Raw genomic sequence first — 17023 nt, 5'->3', positions numbered from 1 at the left:
TTCTCATACCTACCCTTTCCTCATTTCCTGTAACTTCCTCCTCCATCATCATCTTCACCTGTCTCCTTGCCTCCAAGCTTTCTGAGAAAACTGAACCATTCGGAAAGGAATTTTCAAAGAATCTCCTAGTCTACCCACTCACCAGCATGTTTCTATACACACTACCTTGCCATTTGTTAGCCTATCTATGCTTCTGTCCTTTCAGTTGTGCACTGAGCTCTTACCTGCTCAAGAGTATCCTCCTGCAACTCTTCCCTCTCACACATCAACTACCACTCTCTACCATTTAGATTTCAACCAGCATATAAAACCTACTACCAATTTACTTCTCTTGGTCTGCACTGTTTCCTGATTCCCCTCTGAAGCAAAACATCCAAACTGCATTTACTGCTTCAAATCCTCTCCCATTCTCATTTTAATCTATTCCAAATAGTTATTGCATTACCACACTCAAACCTGGCTCGTGTGTGTGTGTGTGTGTGTGTGTGTGTGTGAGTCTTGGGGCTTGAACCCAGGGCCTGGATGCTATCACTAAGTTTTTGTGCTTGTGGTGTTCTACCACGTGAGCTCAAACCTTGCTCTTTCTTCTGGTTAAATCTCAACCCTTGTCTTCACTTACTTTCACTCATTTGGAGGTTTTGGTTCTCCTGTTTCTGTCTATATGGATTTTTCTAATGATCTCATTCAGTATCATAGCACTAAACATTGTTCATACTATCAACCAATTAGTCCTGAATTTATATCTCCATTTCAAGATCGTCCTTAAACTCCAAACTCACATCTCCTATTCCCTACTCAATATTTCTGTTTGGGTTTCTACAAACACTACAAACACTCTAGATGGCTCAACTTCGGTCTCCACTTAAATTCTCTCTGCTCCCATCACAATTGATGGCACATCCAGCTCTCAATTTGTGTAAGCCAAAAGTCTTAATTTATATTTTTCTGTTTCATATCATATGCTTAATATATTCAGAATCCCTGCTTGCTTTACTTTTATTTTTATTTTTTGTCAGCTGTGGGGCTTGAACTCTGGGCCTGGGTTCTGTCCCTGAGCTCTTCAGCTCAAGTCCAGCTCTCTACCACTTTGAGCCACAGTGCCATTTTCAGTTTTCAGATGGTTATTTGGAGATAAAAGTCTCAGGGACTTTCCTGCCCAGGCTGGCTTTGGACCATAATCCTCAGATCTCAGCTTCCTGAGTCGCTAGGATTATTGGCATGAGTCCCTGGTGCCTGGCTTTACTTTCAATTTATATTCATAACATGACCAGTTTTACTATTGTCTTTACCATTGCTGTGTGTTGCGCAGCCATCTTCTCTTGGTGGATTCCTTGAAGAGCCCCCTAATCTCTTGGCTCATAGTCACCAATGAATGAAGATTTCAAAATCTATATCAGATCATGCCCTACTTTGTCTCCATGATGTTGTCTCCATGGTTCCCATCTCAGAATAAAAGCCTAAATCCTTTCCATTGCCTGCAACTATTCAATAGGCCTACAATGACAATCCCACCTTACATCTTTGACCTCATCCTCTACCCTCCTTGCTCACCCTGCTGAGGCACCCCTTGCCTTTCCCCAAACAAGTCAAGCGTTCTTCAGGACCTTTCTAGCAGCAATTCCCTCTTTATCCAGAGAATTAAAATCATATACTTCAAGTCTTTTGTTAAAAGTTACCTTTTCTATGAGACCTACTCCAACCTATTTATGGAATACTATCCCACTTTTTCCTGCCTCTCTTAGCATTTGCTGTCTTCCCTTCACATTTGTTAACTGTATCTTCTCACTAGAATATAAATTCTATGGTGTCAGAGAACATTAACATCTCCACTCATAAATGTATCCCAAAAATATAGAACAATACTTGTCATATAGTGAGTGCTCAAAAAACATGTTGACTAAATAGAGGCCAAATGTCATAAAGTACAAATGGTAGAAAATATGTAGAGGTAGGCCTAGGCAGACAATTAATTTTCTGATGGGTGTTGGGAGAATAAGATAAAGGTTAAAAGAGATGACAAGATGACTATGTATCCATGGTCCTTAACCTTTGTAACAAGTCAACTGTCAGAAAAGTAGAATTATTAGCATGGCCTACCAATATTGGCTAGAACAAGTTCCTAACACAGAGTCTTAGTCTCCTCAGCTGTAAAATGGAGAAAATACCTCTTACATGACTGTGATGAGAACAAGATAATGTATATACAGCACACATAACACAGTGCTTGAGATGTGTTCAGTGCTCCAAGATATGAGCGCTATTATTCCTAAAACCCCAGTGTATCTTTTCCTCCGGGGTTTGTGGAGACCTGAAGTGTTACAGTCATTTCCCAAGCCACACTTGAGAAAGCAATTACAAGGTCTTTATTGAATGCTGTTGTAAAAAGGAATATTAATAACTTCCACAAGATGGCACTGCGTCCCACACCTACTTCCCTGAATTCAGTGGTTTGAAATATTGTATTATCATGTAACTGATGCCCTCTGCTGACTTTTCCTTCTCTTGTCCTAGAACTTTTCTTTAGCTTAGAAGATGTACAGGATAGCTCCATTCATATACCTCCTTCCATGTGCTCAATATGAACGTGTGTGTATGTGTGCTGGTCCTGGAGCTTGAACTGAGCACAGTCCCTGGACTTCTTTGGTCTGGACTAGCACTTTATCACTTGAGCCATAGTTCCACTTTCAGCTGTTTTGGTGCTTAGTTGGAGATGAGTCTCAGAGATTTTCCTGCCTGGGCTGACTTTGAACTGCGATCCTTAGATCTCAGCCTCCTGAGTGGCTAGGATTACAGGTATGAGCCACTGGCACCCAGCTTTCAGTATAAACTTTAAAGCCCACAGCCACTTAAAGGTTTTCTAATACTGACATAAGCATCCAAATCTCGCACTCACCACTGATAGCATCTTCCGCAGAAGCACCGCCCCTGTGCTAAGCATTGTAGCTACAGGCAAATCACAAGCCAGCTGCCTCCCAGTGCAAAGCAGGTAACCTTCCGCCTAGCAGCTCTGCCTCTCCTTGATTCCCACCATCCCAACCTCAGTCCTTGACACCTGTTGCTCAGCTTCCCCATCCCCAACAAAATATCAGAGATAGTCATCAGAAAGGAGGAAAGAGCTGTTTTGACTCACAGTTTTGGAGAGTTTCAGTCCAATGTTGGATGGCTCCACTGTTTTCGGCCTTGTGGTGAAGCAATAAGTACATATGCAGGAAATGTGTGCTGGAGAAGAGCTGCTCACCTCAGGTCAGCTAAGAGAGGGTAGGAGATGAGGGAAACTCCTGTCTGAGTCCTAATATCCCCTTCAAGGGCACACCCTCCCCAGTGATATAACTTCCGCCCACTAAGCCCCACCTCCTAAAGGTTCTACCACCACCTAGCAGGACAATGCCTTTAGCTTATGGGCTTTGGAAGGAAGTTAAGATCCAGTCTGGAACAATCATATCTGAGAGAGCTGCCTCCCATTCCTCTCCTTGCTCTCACTTGCAACACTGCTCTCCAGCCTTCCGATTGCTTCTTAGGCAAGCAAGCGGTTTCATCGGTTGATATTTCATCACAACTTAAGCACAAAAACCTGCCCTCTACACACAGTCTTTCAGAGATCAAAATCGTGAATATTCTATTTAGACTCCTTCAGTGTGGCTGAAGTGATGAGTCACTTTCCCAGCAACTGCCATACCAGCTGCTACCAATCATTCTCTAGGCCTAAATTCCTGTGGGAGCTGCCGTCCAAGAAAACATACCACAGGTGAGTGTCATCCTTAATTGCAATACTAAATGCCTCAAGATTTCTTAAGTTTCCTAACAAAACATTTACAGCTTTTCTTTTCTTACAATTTTTCCTATGCTTTTCAAAAACATTTCTGGTCTTGGCCTGTATAACTTTTTAGAGTTACATTGCAGAAAATACATAAAATGGTATTTTCACTCAGCCTCGATGTATCCTGCTCCAATTCCAATATCTTCTGTATGTTGCAATTTGGTAAACAAATCACTGTCTTCCACCCTGGTAAGTTTATATTTTTCAGGGCTAGAGATTATATCCAGTGCCTCGTGCATTCTAGGCAGTTGTTTCCTGGTGAACTATTCCCTCAGCTCTACCCTGAGTACTTTTATAGGCCTTCTTTTCAAGCATTCTTGTCCTCTGCAACCCATTCCTCATAGTGTGTTCTCCTTGAACTTTAATTTCTTTCATTTGGATAATTCTACTTGTCTCAGTGACCTATTTCTAATAGCACTATAGTCTCATTGTGGGGCTACCAGTTCTGTACCAAGAACTCCAGGTACAAAAGCACTGGGTTCTATCTCTTGATATGTCTCTAAATTATCCTCACAACTCTGAGCTGTTCTGCTCTGGGTGCTACATGCAGCATCTCAAGCACCTGCAACGTAACCACCTTGCTATTAGTACATACCTACTTCACTCTGGATTCTCATAGCTGTTCATGCCATAGCTAAGACACACACAAGTCCACACAGCTACAGGCCCCACAGTCACCTGCTATTCTTCCTCTCTTTATATGGAGATGCTGAATTCTCTAGTCACCTCTCCTGAAACTCACTTAACCCATGCACACTGTGGGGACCCTCATTTCTGCAACAGGGAGGGTTCAGCTTTTGGAGGTGGTAAAGAGTTATGTTCAGCATCAGCTGCCAGTTTATATACTTGCATATACTTTATGTAGGAGAGTTTATTAATATGCGTGTAGCACATTCCTTTTCAAAGGCCCCTTGATTTGCTGTTGACTACAAGCTAAGGTAATGTGAAGTGTTCACACAGAGGCCTTAATCCCTGCCACTATACCCACATACCTGCCACCAGGCCCTTTGGTACACATGGTATAGTTAACTCTGGATGGGACGGCCTTCTCCCTGAAGAGACCACTTTCCTATCCTGTTTCCTTCACTTTCACTTTCACTCACGCCTTGCAACTCCCCATCCACTATTACCACCTCCCCACCCCCAAAGAACTTCTACAGCCACCAAACCAAGTACAGGGCTGGGAATATGGCCTAGTGGCAAGAGTGCTTGCCTCGTATACATGAAGCCCTGGGTTCGATTCCCCAGGACCACATATATAGAAAACGGCCAGAAGTGGCGCTGTGGCTCATGTGGCAGAGTGCTAGCCTTGAGCATAAAGAAGCCAGGGACAGTGCTCAGGCCCTGAGTCCAAGGCCCAGGACTGGCCAAAAAAAATAATAAGAAGAAGAAGAAAATAAATAAAAAATAAAACAAAAAAAAAACAACAACCAAGTACAGTTAGCATTAGGGGACTCCAACGAGCAGTGTGATGGGAAGGAACATGGAAAATGATTCACAAATGCATTCATCCCACTGTTCTTCAGATCTGTAGAGCTTTCTGCTCACTGACATGGATATAATTACCAAGCAAGTTCCCTAAAGTTGGCAATCAGAAACTCCCTCAAATAGGCAAAAATATGAAAAAGATTTTTTTTTTTTTTTTGTGCCAGTCCTGGGCCTTGGACTCAGGGCTTGAGCACTGTCCCTGGCTTCATTTTGCTCAAGGCTAGCACTCTGCCACTTGAGCCACAGCGCCACTTCTGGCCATTTTCTATACATGTGGTGCTGGGGTATTGAACCAAGGGCTTCATGTATACGAGGCAAGCACCCTTGCCGCTAGGCCATATTCCCAGCCCCATGAAAAAGATTTTCAAAAAAACAAACAAAAAAACAGCTAAGCATGAATGCACAGCACTAGGAAAATCCTAGCACTCAGGAGAAGCGGAATAATTTGAGTTTAAAACCCTATCTCAGGGCTGGGAATATGGCCTAGTGGCAAGAGTGCTCGCCTCGTATACATGAAGCCCTGGGTTTGATTCCCCAGCACCACATATATAGAAAATGGCCAGAAGTGGCACTGTGGCTCAAATTGGTGGAGTGCTAGCCTTGAGCAAAAAGAATCCAGGGACAGTGCTCAGGCACTAAGTCCAAGGCCCAGGACTGGCCAAAAAAACAAAAAAAAAAAAATGAAACCCTTTCTCAGACAATATTACCTTCAAGCACACATGGACTACAAAGTTATCATAAGCCAATTCTGGCCACTTTGAAGGCACAGGTAGCCAACTCCATGCAGGCACAACTATGGAGGTCAAGCTGAGGTTCCTTCTTCCCCCTAAACCTCACTGAACAGGGCATACTAGCCTCATTGTGTCCCACAACCACACTCAGCCATGATTTGATCACACTGCTTACCTACCGCACGAAGGCTCTTGTTAAACCACCCTAATACCATCATTTGCTTACTTAAATGCCACCTATCCTCCAAGATTAAACGAAGGCTACTTCCTCTCTTAAGTATGTCCCACTTACTCCAGATGAACTTTATCTCCAGCTTCCTGGAACTCCTCTAACATTTGACTTGTATTAACACATTGCTCTCCTTTATTATCTACACACTTCACAAAGCACAAATGAGAAACTGAGTCAAAGTTAAGTGACTACTACTATGGCCTTGGGCCAGGAAACTGGTCATAGTACCCTGAGTTCTAAGATTTGAGCTCTAGATACATAAGAAGCTGCTCACAAAAAAGTAAAAGCTACAGAAATGAGTTTACACACACACACACACACACACACACACATTTATTCTCTCTTCACTGTTTGTAACCCTTCTGTCTGCCTCTAGCTTTCAGAAAAATAGAGACAATTTGATGGGTATGTTGTTGTTTTTTAATAAATAGAAACCACATCACCTCATTTGTTCATTTGTTATAGCAGGTAATTCAAGAGGGCACTAGAAAACTTTTCCATCTAAAGCCTTTGGTTAACCATGTTCTTCTGATCGCTTGTCTCACCCATATTAGCATGGTGCTTCCAGAATGGAACTATTCCTTCAGATATTATGATGGTTAAGATGTGAGTCTAATCAGCTTGCTTTCATCATGTAGTGGAAGTTCCTAACTTAGCTTAGGAACCTGGACAAGTCTTCTTTGATTTCAGCTTCATCCCAAGGCCCGTGAATGTTTTCCTTAAAAAGCTGCAGGCGAATGAGGTAGTAAGGGCAGAGACAGGATATGGAAATCAGCAGAAGGGCAAACAGTACAGCCCCCACACTACTAATGGACAGCAGGCCTCCAAGGGCTGAAAATGCAAAAAGCAGTGTGACCCCCACATAGCTGCGGGGAGTAAATGCCTTCAGTTTCTTTTGTAACATGGGCCACAGGGCAAAAATCTGGATAGCAAATGTCACCATGATGAAGGCATGCAGAGACCGGGGTAGACGTGAGGCCAGGCAGACAGAAGCAAAGATGGCCATGTTCAAAGACAGTGTGCTGGATACAATGGCAGCGTTGGCACCATAATCAAAGAAGATGAGGTGGCCTAACAGCATAAACACTGACATGGCATAGATAGTGTCTGTGCTAACAGATTCTGTCAAGGTCTTCAGCACTGGTGAAAAACCGTATGTGAAAGTAATAAAGACCAGGGCACTCTTGAGGTCATCCCAACGGGTCCTCCCACTCTTCTTCCGTCCCTCACCTCCATCAATTAGATCAAACAGCACATAGCCAATTAATGAAGATGCCAGGCCAGTTCCAAAAAGCCAGTGGGGAGCCAGCAGACCCTCATCCATATACCACCAGATAACCACAAAAACACAGACGCTGCAAAGCTGCTGTACCACCACACTGGACTCAAATACCACAGCCCAATATTGGTATTTCCGGGCATAGATGTTTTTCTGGAGCTCTTCCAGGAACCGCCGGTCCACGTAGTTATCAGGGAAGGGCTGTCGCTCATATAAGACTTTCTGCCATTTGACTTCCTTTGTGTCAGTTTCAGTTTCATCACACATTATGTTATCCAATCCCTCAAAACTCAGGCCAGTTCAATGTCCCCTGAAGTCCACGTGGCTCTTGTTCTTTATGAAGATTTGAAATAAGACCTTTCTGGAAGTTCCTGTTGATATGTTACTGATCTCTCCTTGTTTACAAAGGCAGGCACCCAGTCTAGGCCTGCAAATAGATGGGTGTGTTCTAAGGCAGGACAACAAACTTCCTAGAAAGAGAGACTTGTGAATAAATCCAAGTTGTATAACGTCAAGGGTAGAACTGAGTTAAACAGCCAAATCAGTTTACAAAAAAAAAAATCACATGTCCTTATAATTTGGGACATTAAAATTACATTTCACATTTTAAAAGTACAATCTCTAATCAATATGTGTTAACTGTCACTGCCCACCATGTGTCGGCTGCCTTATGTACAGTCTTTCATATAGTTTTCTCAACCTTGTAAGTTAGTATTCAGTCTCATTTTTAGTGTGTGTGGGGAAGAGGGAACCCAAGCCCCGCCCTTGCACATGCTAGGCAAGTGCTCTACCCATCGGCTACATTCCCAGTCTTAGTCCCATCTTAACTGGCAAAAACAGCTGTGGTTCAGATTGCTTCGGTTTGGGGGCCCAACTGAATTGTAGGTAGTGAGGCCAGGATTCAAACCAGAAGTCTGATCTCAAAGCCAGTACCTCACACCCTTCTCTCCCTGTAGTCTTAAGTGTTCAGGAACTTTAGATGGGTGCCACTCCAATGCCACACATGCAACTTAGGCACGTTTATTGGGACAGAACCCTTCACTTTCGTTGAGCTGTTAAAGGCTTTGGTTCTAAGTTAGCCATCTCACACCACGTGTGAACTGTCCAACACGGAGAAGAGCACTGTAGCCAAAACCAAGGGCTCGGAGGGACGAAGGATTCTTCAGTCATTTAACTGAGCCTGCCATCCTTTAGAGACCTACACCATCTACTTAAAATCCGAGAAACGGGTTAGGGTCACCACCCCAATTCTACTCAAGGTATACACCTAAGTCAGAAACACCAAATCTGAGGAAGAGTTCTTCCTGCCCGAGCTTATTTCCTCCATGGAGAACACGACAGATTTTGCCTCGCAACCCGGGAAGCTACCCACCCACCCCACCCACTGCGGCATGGACGCCGGGCCCGGGGCCCGCTGGGCCGCGGGCGGGGAGGGGCGGGAGGACCTAGCACCGGGCTTGGCGAGGTCGGAGAAGCCGAGCTGAGAACTGGGCTGGGTGAGGCGGGGCAGGCCGTCCCCAGGATCGCCCTTCTCACCCTGGGGACGGCGGCCCTCACCTAGCCTTGTGCCTGGGGTTAAATGGCAGGCAAGACCCGAGCCCGGAAACATTGACAGCTACTCGGAACCCACCTGCCGTGCGTTACTAGGCGACCGCAGCCGGAAGAGTGCGGCAGCCCACCTCCTTTCGCTTCCTGGGTGTCAGGCGTTGCAATTGTAGCCGGACACTTCCGGGTCTAGCACCACTTGGCGGCTAGAGCGTCCTTCCGCTCCAGGGAAAGGTCACTTCTGCCCCCTACTGGCGGCTCATTTCCTGGAGTCCTGATCATAAGCCTAAGGCTCTGAGCCTGGAAAAGCTGGTACCCAACAAAAAGACAGGGGAATCAGCCAGTCAGGATTGAGGAGAGATGCCAGCAGCATCTGTTGTTAAGGGGTTCCCATGCATCCCTGTATGCCTTCCACAGAGGCTCAACCAGGATGCTCAGGAGCTTTCCTGTGAATTAACCTTTGTGGTGACATCATCATGGGAAAAGTCATAATTTGTCCAAAGCCAGGCAGCTGGAATGTTAGTGGGGATCCAGATAAAAAGTACACCAATTGTCTGTGGCTTCAGAGCTTGGTTCTTTCCTAAACTTGCCTCTCAGAAGTGGACATCTGAAGATGGAGCGTCTGAAAATATAGCCAGAAGCTTGGGATAGAAGAAGATCACTGATAGCTGAATTCATAGAAGTAGTGGAGGATGTAGGTACAGGTGGAAGTAATAAAGAAGCAAGGAGCTATATTAAACACAAAATTCAAAACACAGGAGTCCACCCCCTATTCACAGTATTCTGAGCTTGGGATTCTTTGCGTGGAAAGTGGAGAAAAGATGGCTACTTTATGGAATGGTTTAAAAAGTCAAATGTGTTGTAAGCTGGACACCAGTGGCTCATGTCTGTAATCTTAACTACTCAGGAGGCTGAGATCTTAGGATTGCAGTTCAAAGCCAGCCAACGTAGGAAAGTCCATGTGACTCTTATCTCCAGTTAACCACTAGAAAACTGGAAGTGGTGCTATGGCTCAAAGTGGTAGAGTACTAGGCTTGAGCTCAGGGATAGTGCCCATGCTCTGAGACCAGGACAAAAATGTTGTAAAATGTTCATTGCTAAACAGCTGTCATTACTTTATTTTGGTCACCATAATAATAGCAGTGATAAATTCTACTGAATGATCTCTTCTCATTTCTCTTTAGGCTTCTGTTCCAAAATTTGACAAGGTTCCTTGGCTTAGTGAAGCCAGCATCATAAACAAGCCATTAGTGCTCAGCCTACCCCAAAGGTAATAATAGCTCAACCACTGAGAACAAAGGTTTGCAGAAAATCCTGAGAATACTTTGTGGGGGGGGGAGGGGAATTGTGAGCCGAGGACTCAAAAACAAAAATAGATTTTTTTTAAGACAAAAGTGAATTGTGAGTACATGCCCGGCTGGAGGAATAAAGACCACTCCCCTCTCAAAATAACCTTCCTTTTTTACCGGCACCACTCAAGAATGTAAGACAAGTTTGCCCTTGGGTATGATCGCTCACAATGCTTCCATTCTCCTCATCACCCCACTTTTTCCTCCTCTGCTATAGTTTGAAATTTTCAAATCCTAGCTCTCAAAAGCTTAGAATCATATCTCCCATCTTCAGAGGAGCAGCTGCCTATATTTAGTTTTGAGGCACTCTTCTCTGATTTCATCAATCCCACTCCTCATCAAACCAACAAAATTTTCAAGTTTTTCTAATCAAACTGAATACATGTCAGGTTTATAATACAGGAGAAATTAGGGCTGAGAAAGCATTGCAGTTTCTGTGCCATAACCAGGCTTCTTCACTCTTTATTTTTATTGAAATTGTCTCTAAGTATGGTGATCCACCTTGCTCTGGGGAAATAGGAAGAGAAAGTAAGAGTCGGCTCATTGGGGTAAACATGAGAAGCTTAGAGAAAAACAGGAAAGAGGAAAGGCCAGAGGTAATTTTATAGGCATACATGTCTGCCTCCCAAATATCTAGGACCATTGACCTTGTGTTTCAATTCTACAATTAGTAGACGGTGGAGAGCCATCTTGGGAACAGCAGGCCTAGAACCTACTGGGCGTTCACAGCACCTGTTCACTTTCACAGCTAACACTTGGGATGTTAGAATTTGTCCATCCCCAGCAAACGGGAAAGAGAGGATCGATTTTTTTTCCGCCAACTGACCAACCTTAAGCTAGTCAGAAAGAATAAAACAGTGAGGTTCTACTCATTATGGTGCTGGGCAGGTTTGGGCAGCATCTCAACCTTCTGAGAAATAGAGCTGACTTACCTCACCAGAATCCTACGATGACTGGACAGCACCCATGAAGCACCCTGAGCAATCAGAGGACAAGACCCCAACACAACGTGTTTGGAAAGAGAAAGGATGAAGTATCAACCCTTAGTAAGAATTAGAAACAGCTCATTTGTCTAAAGCTCTGGATTCCAAGCTATTTATTTCTGGCCCTTCCCTAAGACCTTGGAGGGAAGTTCTTGGTGTGCTCAAAGTATTCTGTTGCCTTGGGCAAGTCTTTCTTGCAGAATGATCTGGAAAAAGTAAGGAACACTGAGTGAACATGCAGCTGGCCCCAAACTGTGAGCTCTGGAAACAGACCTGTGGGGTGGGAGGTGATGAGGCTGGGATGTAGCAGAAAGAATGCCTGTATAGAGACACCTTGTTGAGGATGGTTCCCAAGCTGGCATGAAATACTAAAGCCACGTGCATCCCTACCCACACCTTCAGGTTGCAGGGGTCCTACTGATGGGACTTCTTGGGTGCTGAAGCAGTTCCGTGTTGACCTTTGGGTCCTTCTGGGTAGCATTTGGTTCTCATAATAAACACAATGTGTGTGTGAAGGAGCTGAGTCAGATCCACCTCCTCCTGGGTTCCTAGGGCCCCAGGAGTGTTGAGGAGAAAGGAAACAATATGTGCTTCATGAACACCAAACTCCTCATGCATGCGTTTGCTTTAAATGAACAATGGCACAATGTGATTCTTCATCCTTGGAAAGAACCATTTCTTGGATGTTGGGGTGCTGCACACAGTATGTGATTACCAGCTCCCCCACCCTGATCCCAGGCCTCTGTATCACAATAAAGTGAAGTTTAGTGGGTAAGGGAGGCCCATCACCCTGTGAAGGGAACCTTTGTTGTCCCTATCACATCTCTGTATCACTCGCTAACTGGAAAGAATGTTCCAGAGGAGAAGTGGTTAGAGGGGGATGTTCTGTGGGAGGAGACACTTTGGGTGAGACACAAACTCCATGGGATTTGGCGAGGCATTGAAAGGATGAGTATTTCTTCACCATCAAAACCACCCAGAGGCCTGGGGTGCAGATCCCGCCCAATGTGTCCTACCTTGTTTGCACTTTCTGTGACAATCTAGAAGTGGTACTATTTAGTTTGACACAAAAGGGGTAGAGAAGCCAAAGGGACTTAGGAGGGCAAAGCCCTTAGCAGAAAGAACTCCCCAGAGCTGGAGTGGAGACCAGTCCAGAAGTAACCCTTGCATCCTCTCCAAAACAATCAGTGCTCAGCTCTTGAAAACCAGCACCTGCTTTCTCACATTGCCTCGTTTTGATTTTTAGATCCCCTCATTTCTCTGCCACTTCATTCAAGAAGAATCTGGGTTTGCCGATTCTGTTTCAAGTTCCAGATGACTTATGGAAGGTACTTTATTTTATTCCTTAATTAAAACAAAGCCAACAGAAATGCTTAGCTGACACCAAATAGAAATACATTTCTTGTCTCCCCTGTGCCCGGTACATCACCAGTAAATACTCATTGAATGAACAGGTACCCCCCCTCACCCCACCTTCACCCTCAGTGCTGTACTTCCCAAGTACACTAGAACTAAGAATAAAGAAATATGATTAGATACTTCAAAAAGGTACACCAGAAATCAACATGTTAAAGTCTACCCAACGATCAGCAATGGCTTTTCCACCTGCACTAGATAAATCTTAGTTTCTGGAGTCTCTAACCCTCTCTCCATCAGAGAATTATTTACAACTTCCACAAACAAGTCTCTACACCTGTGGAATTTCACTTTAAACCTTCTCCATCTTGCAAAAATGAACTGTGACTGGCTGTTGCCTGACTTCAAGCCTTTGTGGCCCCATGGCCCTGTGTGGCAGAGGCTCCTGTGATATTTTAAGTGGCTTGGGTGGACAGCACTACCCAAGGCAGAGAAAGAAAGAACAGCTGGCCACAGACCCACTTTCTGCACCTGAACAGTGCCAAGGCCCGCATGGGGCTGATGTATAGGCAGGGCCTGGAGCAGGGTTCTCTTAGTCCCTGGCCCAGTGCCCCATAGGTAGTAAGAGCTCCGCAGCTGTGAGCAAGATCTTTAGGAACCCTGATGCCAACCTATGAATGTTCACTGAGCCCTTTTGATTTGCTTTGACACAACAGATAGAGATGAGTAAGCCAGCTGTAGCCCACACACACGGGGGCGGCTGGGACTGGTTCAGGACAGTCAGGGGAGTATCAGGGAAGAGGGGCTGAGTGCTGCGAGAGAAGGTGGGAGGGAAAGGTTGCAGTAAGGCCAGTAAGGCCATGACTCAAGAGGAAGTGGCTTCTATGTGAGATCTATGCAGATTGTATTCCCACAAGTGCAAGCCAGGGTGGAGAAAGCAAAATGAGCCCTCAGGTGAAGGGAAAAATACCAGCACACAGGAGTTTGAGAACTCAGGTGACTCAGGAAGAACACAGGGTGTCTAGAAGCAAGAGGACAGATGAGCCCAGCACCAGGGCACCGACAGCCCAAAGAACAGAAGGGACTCATGCTGGGTGTTAGTGTCAAGAGTCCACACTGGTGTCGCCTCATCAGTCCTTCTAACGCCCCAGAAAAGCCACCATGAAATGCACTTGGCGAGAGGCCAGGATTAGAGTAGAACCAGTGAGAAGCTTCCCTTCCGGTCACTGAATCTCTGTACTTGTGTTTAGACAGCCTCTCATCCACCACTGAATGCCTGTTTATTCCAGGCGGGTTGGTCTCTGCGCATGGCGGCAACCCAGACACGAAGACAGCAGGCGGCAGCTTGGCTGGTGCCCGAGATGAGGGAGACAAGCATGAATAATGAGCTGGGGCAGCCAGAGGCCATCCTCTAGCAGGATTTAGCATTTTATGGATGCAGTCCTGGGACAGGCCACTAGAGGGCACTTCAGCGCAACAGCATCCGGATGCTTGACAACAGATTGGCAGCCAGTCCAGTCTATGGGCAGAGGCAGAAGTCACAAAGACATTGCACTCAGCAGGGGCAGAGGATCCCTGTGCCTCCCCCTCCTCTTCCCCATACTGGGGCCTGACTTCCACTGGTCTGTGTGTGAGAAAGATCCCCCTCCCCACTGCAGCTTGGAGAGACAAATAAGGAATCTGAAACTTTGTTCTCAGATCTGGGCATAATACAGATTCCTAAAGCCCAATCCTTGCCTGTTATAAAGACCCCCTCAAATCTCAATCATGCTCCCAGCGTCTACTGGGACCATGAATCCCTGCACGTGTGTGCTGTGAAGTAAACACGGGCTCAGCTGGCAGCTGCTGCTTTCCAGAAAGAAGTGAATCTGTGCCTCATGGGAGTGGAATGTACTGGGGATACACTATCTGTTCCTTTTGCCCCTAAGCAGGGACTTTCCCAAGAAGCTGCCAACTGTCCTACAGCCAATCAGAGGCCCAGCAGCCAGTGTAGAGGTGCAAAGGTCCTGCCACCTGTCCCTCCCTCTTCACTGTCACAGGCCAAAGGGCAGAACTTGGAGCACTCACATTCCCAGTGGCATTCCTCCCTGGCCCTCTGGAGAACACAAGTGCATGTGGCCTGGGCACAGCATTTCCTAATAGACGGACTGACAGACAGACTGAACATTGGCTCCGAGGCATGGCAGGGAGAGGGAGACACACAGAGGTGGGGTGATATAAAAGGGAAAGTGTAGGAAGAAGGCAAAGGAAATGAAGTCTAAACATCTCATGGAGGCTGGGCACTGGTGACTCTCACCTGTAATCCTACAAAACTGAGATTTGGGGATTGTGGTTCAAAGCCAACGCAGGCAGACATATCCATGAGACTCTGATGAGCCAGAAGTGGAGGTGTGGCTCAAGTAGTAGAGCTCTAGCCTTGAGCCAAGTGAGAATGAGAGGCCCTGAATTCAAGCCCCAGTACTGGCCCAAACAACAAAACCAAACCATGAAAACTGTCTCCTCATGTAAGCATGAGGCTTTGCCATCAGGCACTTCCAGGCAGGGGCTGAGGGCTTCTGGGACTGGTGAGAGACAGGAAAGTGTATGGTAGTTGTGAGATAATTGTGCCAAGATGTGATTGAGCAATGCATGGCCAGGAACAAGCAAAAAGTGCTTCAGTGACCTGGGGAACCACAACAGCAGTTGCGGTTCTGAAATGAATTTATTTAGCGCCTGCTGGGTTGGTGTAAACCTAGCACATCCCCTCAAAATGCCACCAAGCTCATTCCTGCCCCCACACCTTCTCCTCTCTTGGATCCGACTTTATTGCTCTAGTCTTATGAGAACAAAGATTATTCTTTTGCTTTGAGCAGAGGTATGGCAAAAAGCCTTGGCTGCAAAGATTGTGCCTTGGCAGAGGTTATATTGGATGGTGACTCCTACTTTTTTTTTTTGACACTAAGAACTCTTTGTCTTTCTCAGTGACTGAATTTTTTCTCCTAGTTTTAAATTGTCTGTAAGTAGTTGTACCAAGCAGTTGACATTTAACAAAGCAGTTTATGTATATTCTGGATATTAGTCTGATGTATAGCTGGAAAAAGTCTTCTCCCATTCTGTAGGCTGGCATTTTAGCTTGTTAGCCATGTCCTTTGCAGATCCTTTTTAGTTCGATGCAATTGTCCACATGCAGAAAACTGAAACAGGATCCCTCTCTATCACCTTGCACCAGCACCAATTCAAAATGAGTCAAAGACCTGAATGTAAGACCTGAAACTACTACAGGAGGGAGTATAAGAAACACTACGCCTCCTGGGCACAGGCAAGAGCTTTCTGAGTAAACATACAGAAGCACAGTAAATCAAAGAAAAGACTTGAGAAACGGGATTGACTCTGAATTTTGAAAGCTCCTGACCACCAAGGAAATTACTTCATGTACTCCTCATCCTTCTCCTGTTTGTAATGATCGAATGGATATAGCTGGGTAACAGAGAAGGAACACCATTGACTTGAAACAATGATGGTAATAAAAGTAAAGTGTAGAAGGCTGAATGGAAGGATGGTATTTTTAGTGTGTGTGTGTGTGTGTGTGTGTGTGTGTGTGTGTGTGTGTGTAGAGGGTTGTTTTGTTTTATTTTGCAATGCTGAGGTTTAAATTCAGAAATACTTGAGTAAATAACCTAAAGCAAAAACTTTAAGCCAACAGCTCAAGCCTGTATACTCCTAGTTAATTGAGAAGCTGAGATCATGGTTTGAAGCCAGCCCAGACAGAAAGTCCCCATGAGACTTTTGTCTCCAATAAACCACTCAGAAACTGGAAATGTCATTGTGGCTCAAGGGGTAGAGCACTAGCATTGAGCACAAAGAGGCTCCGGGACAGTGTCTAGGCCCTGAGTTCAAGCCCCACTACTGACAAAAAAAAAATGTCTTTAGGTTATTTTTTCAGATAGGGGCTCATGCTTTCCCTCACTTCCCTCCCACCCCCGACAGGCCGGAGAAGGTAATTCTCCTGCCTATAGCTCCCATTTGTTGGGACTACAGACATGAGTCACCTCACGTGGCATATTGGTTGAGATGGAAATCTCATTACCTTTTTGCTCAGGCTGGCCTTGATGTATGATTCTCCTGATCACCACATCCTGAGTTAGCTGGCATTACAGGTGTAAGCCACTGCATCAGCCTAGATATTTTTCCCTAGTAAATAGTAAGAGCAATTTTGAACCTATATTCAGGTTTATTCCTTGAGTGAAATGGCTAATATTTCTGG

General features: G+C 45.3%; 2 protein-coding genes and 1 long non-coding RNA gene across 5 annotated transcripts in view; 1 reads left to right on the top strand and 2 right to left on the bottom strand.

Annotated features, from left to right (window-relative positions):
* Positions 1–3612, bottom strand: part of LOC125360262 — a 39024-nt gene extending 35412 nt beyond the window's left edge. The window contains exon 1 of the long non-coding RNA XR_007212669.1: positions 3131–3612. This is a non-coding gene — a long non-coding RNA (uncharacterized LOC125360262). The remainder of the gene's footprint in view (positions 1–3130) is intronic.
* A 3066-nt stretch (positions 3613–6678) lies between these two features.
* Pigc (phosphatidylinositol glycan anchor biosynthesis class C) lies at positions 6679–9334 on the bottom strand. 3 transcript variants are annotated; one of them, XM_048358323.1, is made up of 2 exons: positions 9084–9334; positions 6679–8017 (listed from the first exon to the last, which is right to left on the bottom strand). In XM_048358323.1, exon 2 carries the CDS (start codon positions 7812–7814, stop codon positions 6921–6923), a length of 894 nt encoding a protein of 297 aa, XP_048214280.1. In that variant the 5' UTR covers positions 7815–8017; positions 9084–9334; the 3' UTR covers positions 6679–6920. The 3 variants fall into 3 exon arrangements, with proteins under 3 accessions (XP_048214280.1, XP_048214281.1, XP_048214282.1); XM_048358324.1 differs by having other exon boundaries at positions 9178–9334; XM_048358325.1 differs by lacking the exon at positions 9084–9334 and adding an exon at positions 8815–8836.
* The window catches only part of C11H1orf105 (chromosome 11 C1orf105 homolog), a 27491-nt gene continuing 19340 nt past the window's right edge, over positions 8873–17023 (top strand). The window contains exons 1-3 of the mRNA XM_048358180.1: positions 8873–9007; positions 10277–10362; positions 12671–12752. Of these exons, the coding sequence (XP_048214137.1) occupies positions 8873–9007; positions 10277–10362; positions 12671–12752 (303 nt within the window). The remainder of the gene's footprint in view (positions 9008–10276; positions 10363–12670; positions 12753–17023) is intronic.

Source organism: Perognathus longimembris, chromosome 11 (genome assembly GCF_023159225.1).
Source record: "Perognathus longimembris pacificus isolate PPM17 chromosome 11, ASM2315922v1, whole genome shotgun sequence".
Lineage (NCBI taxonomy): Eukaryota > Metazoa > Chordata > Mammalia > Rodentia > Heteromyidae > Perognathus > Perognathus longimembris.
Note: the sequence above shows the minus strand (reverse complement) of the source record. Positions and strands in the feature narration are given on the sequence as shown.

Bases quoted from the DNA above. Each gene is read 5' to 3' on its own strand.
- Pigc (XM_048358323.1), bottom strand. From the start codon at position 7,814: ATGTGTGATGAAACTGAAACTGACACAAAGGAAGTCAAATGGCAGAAA.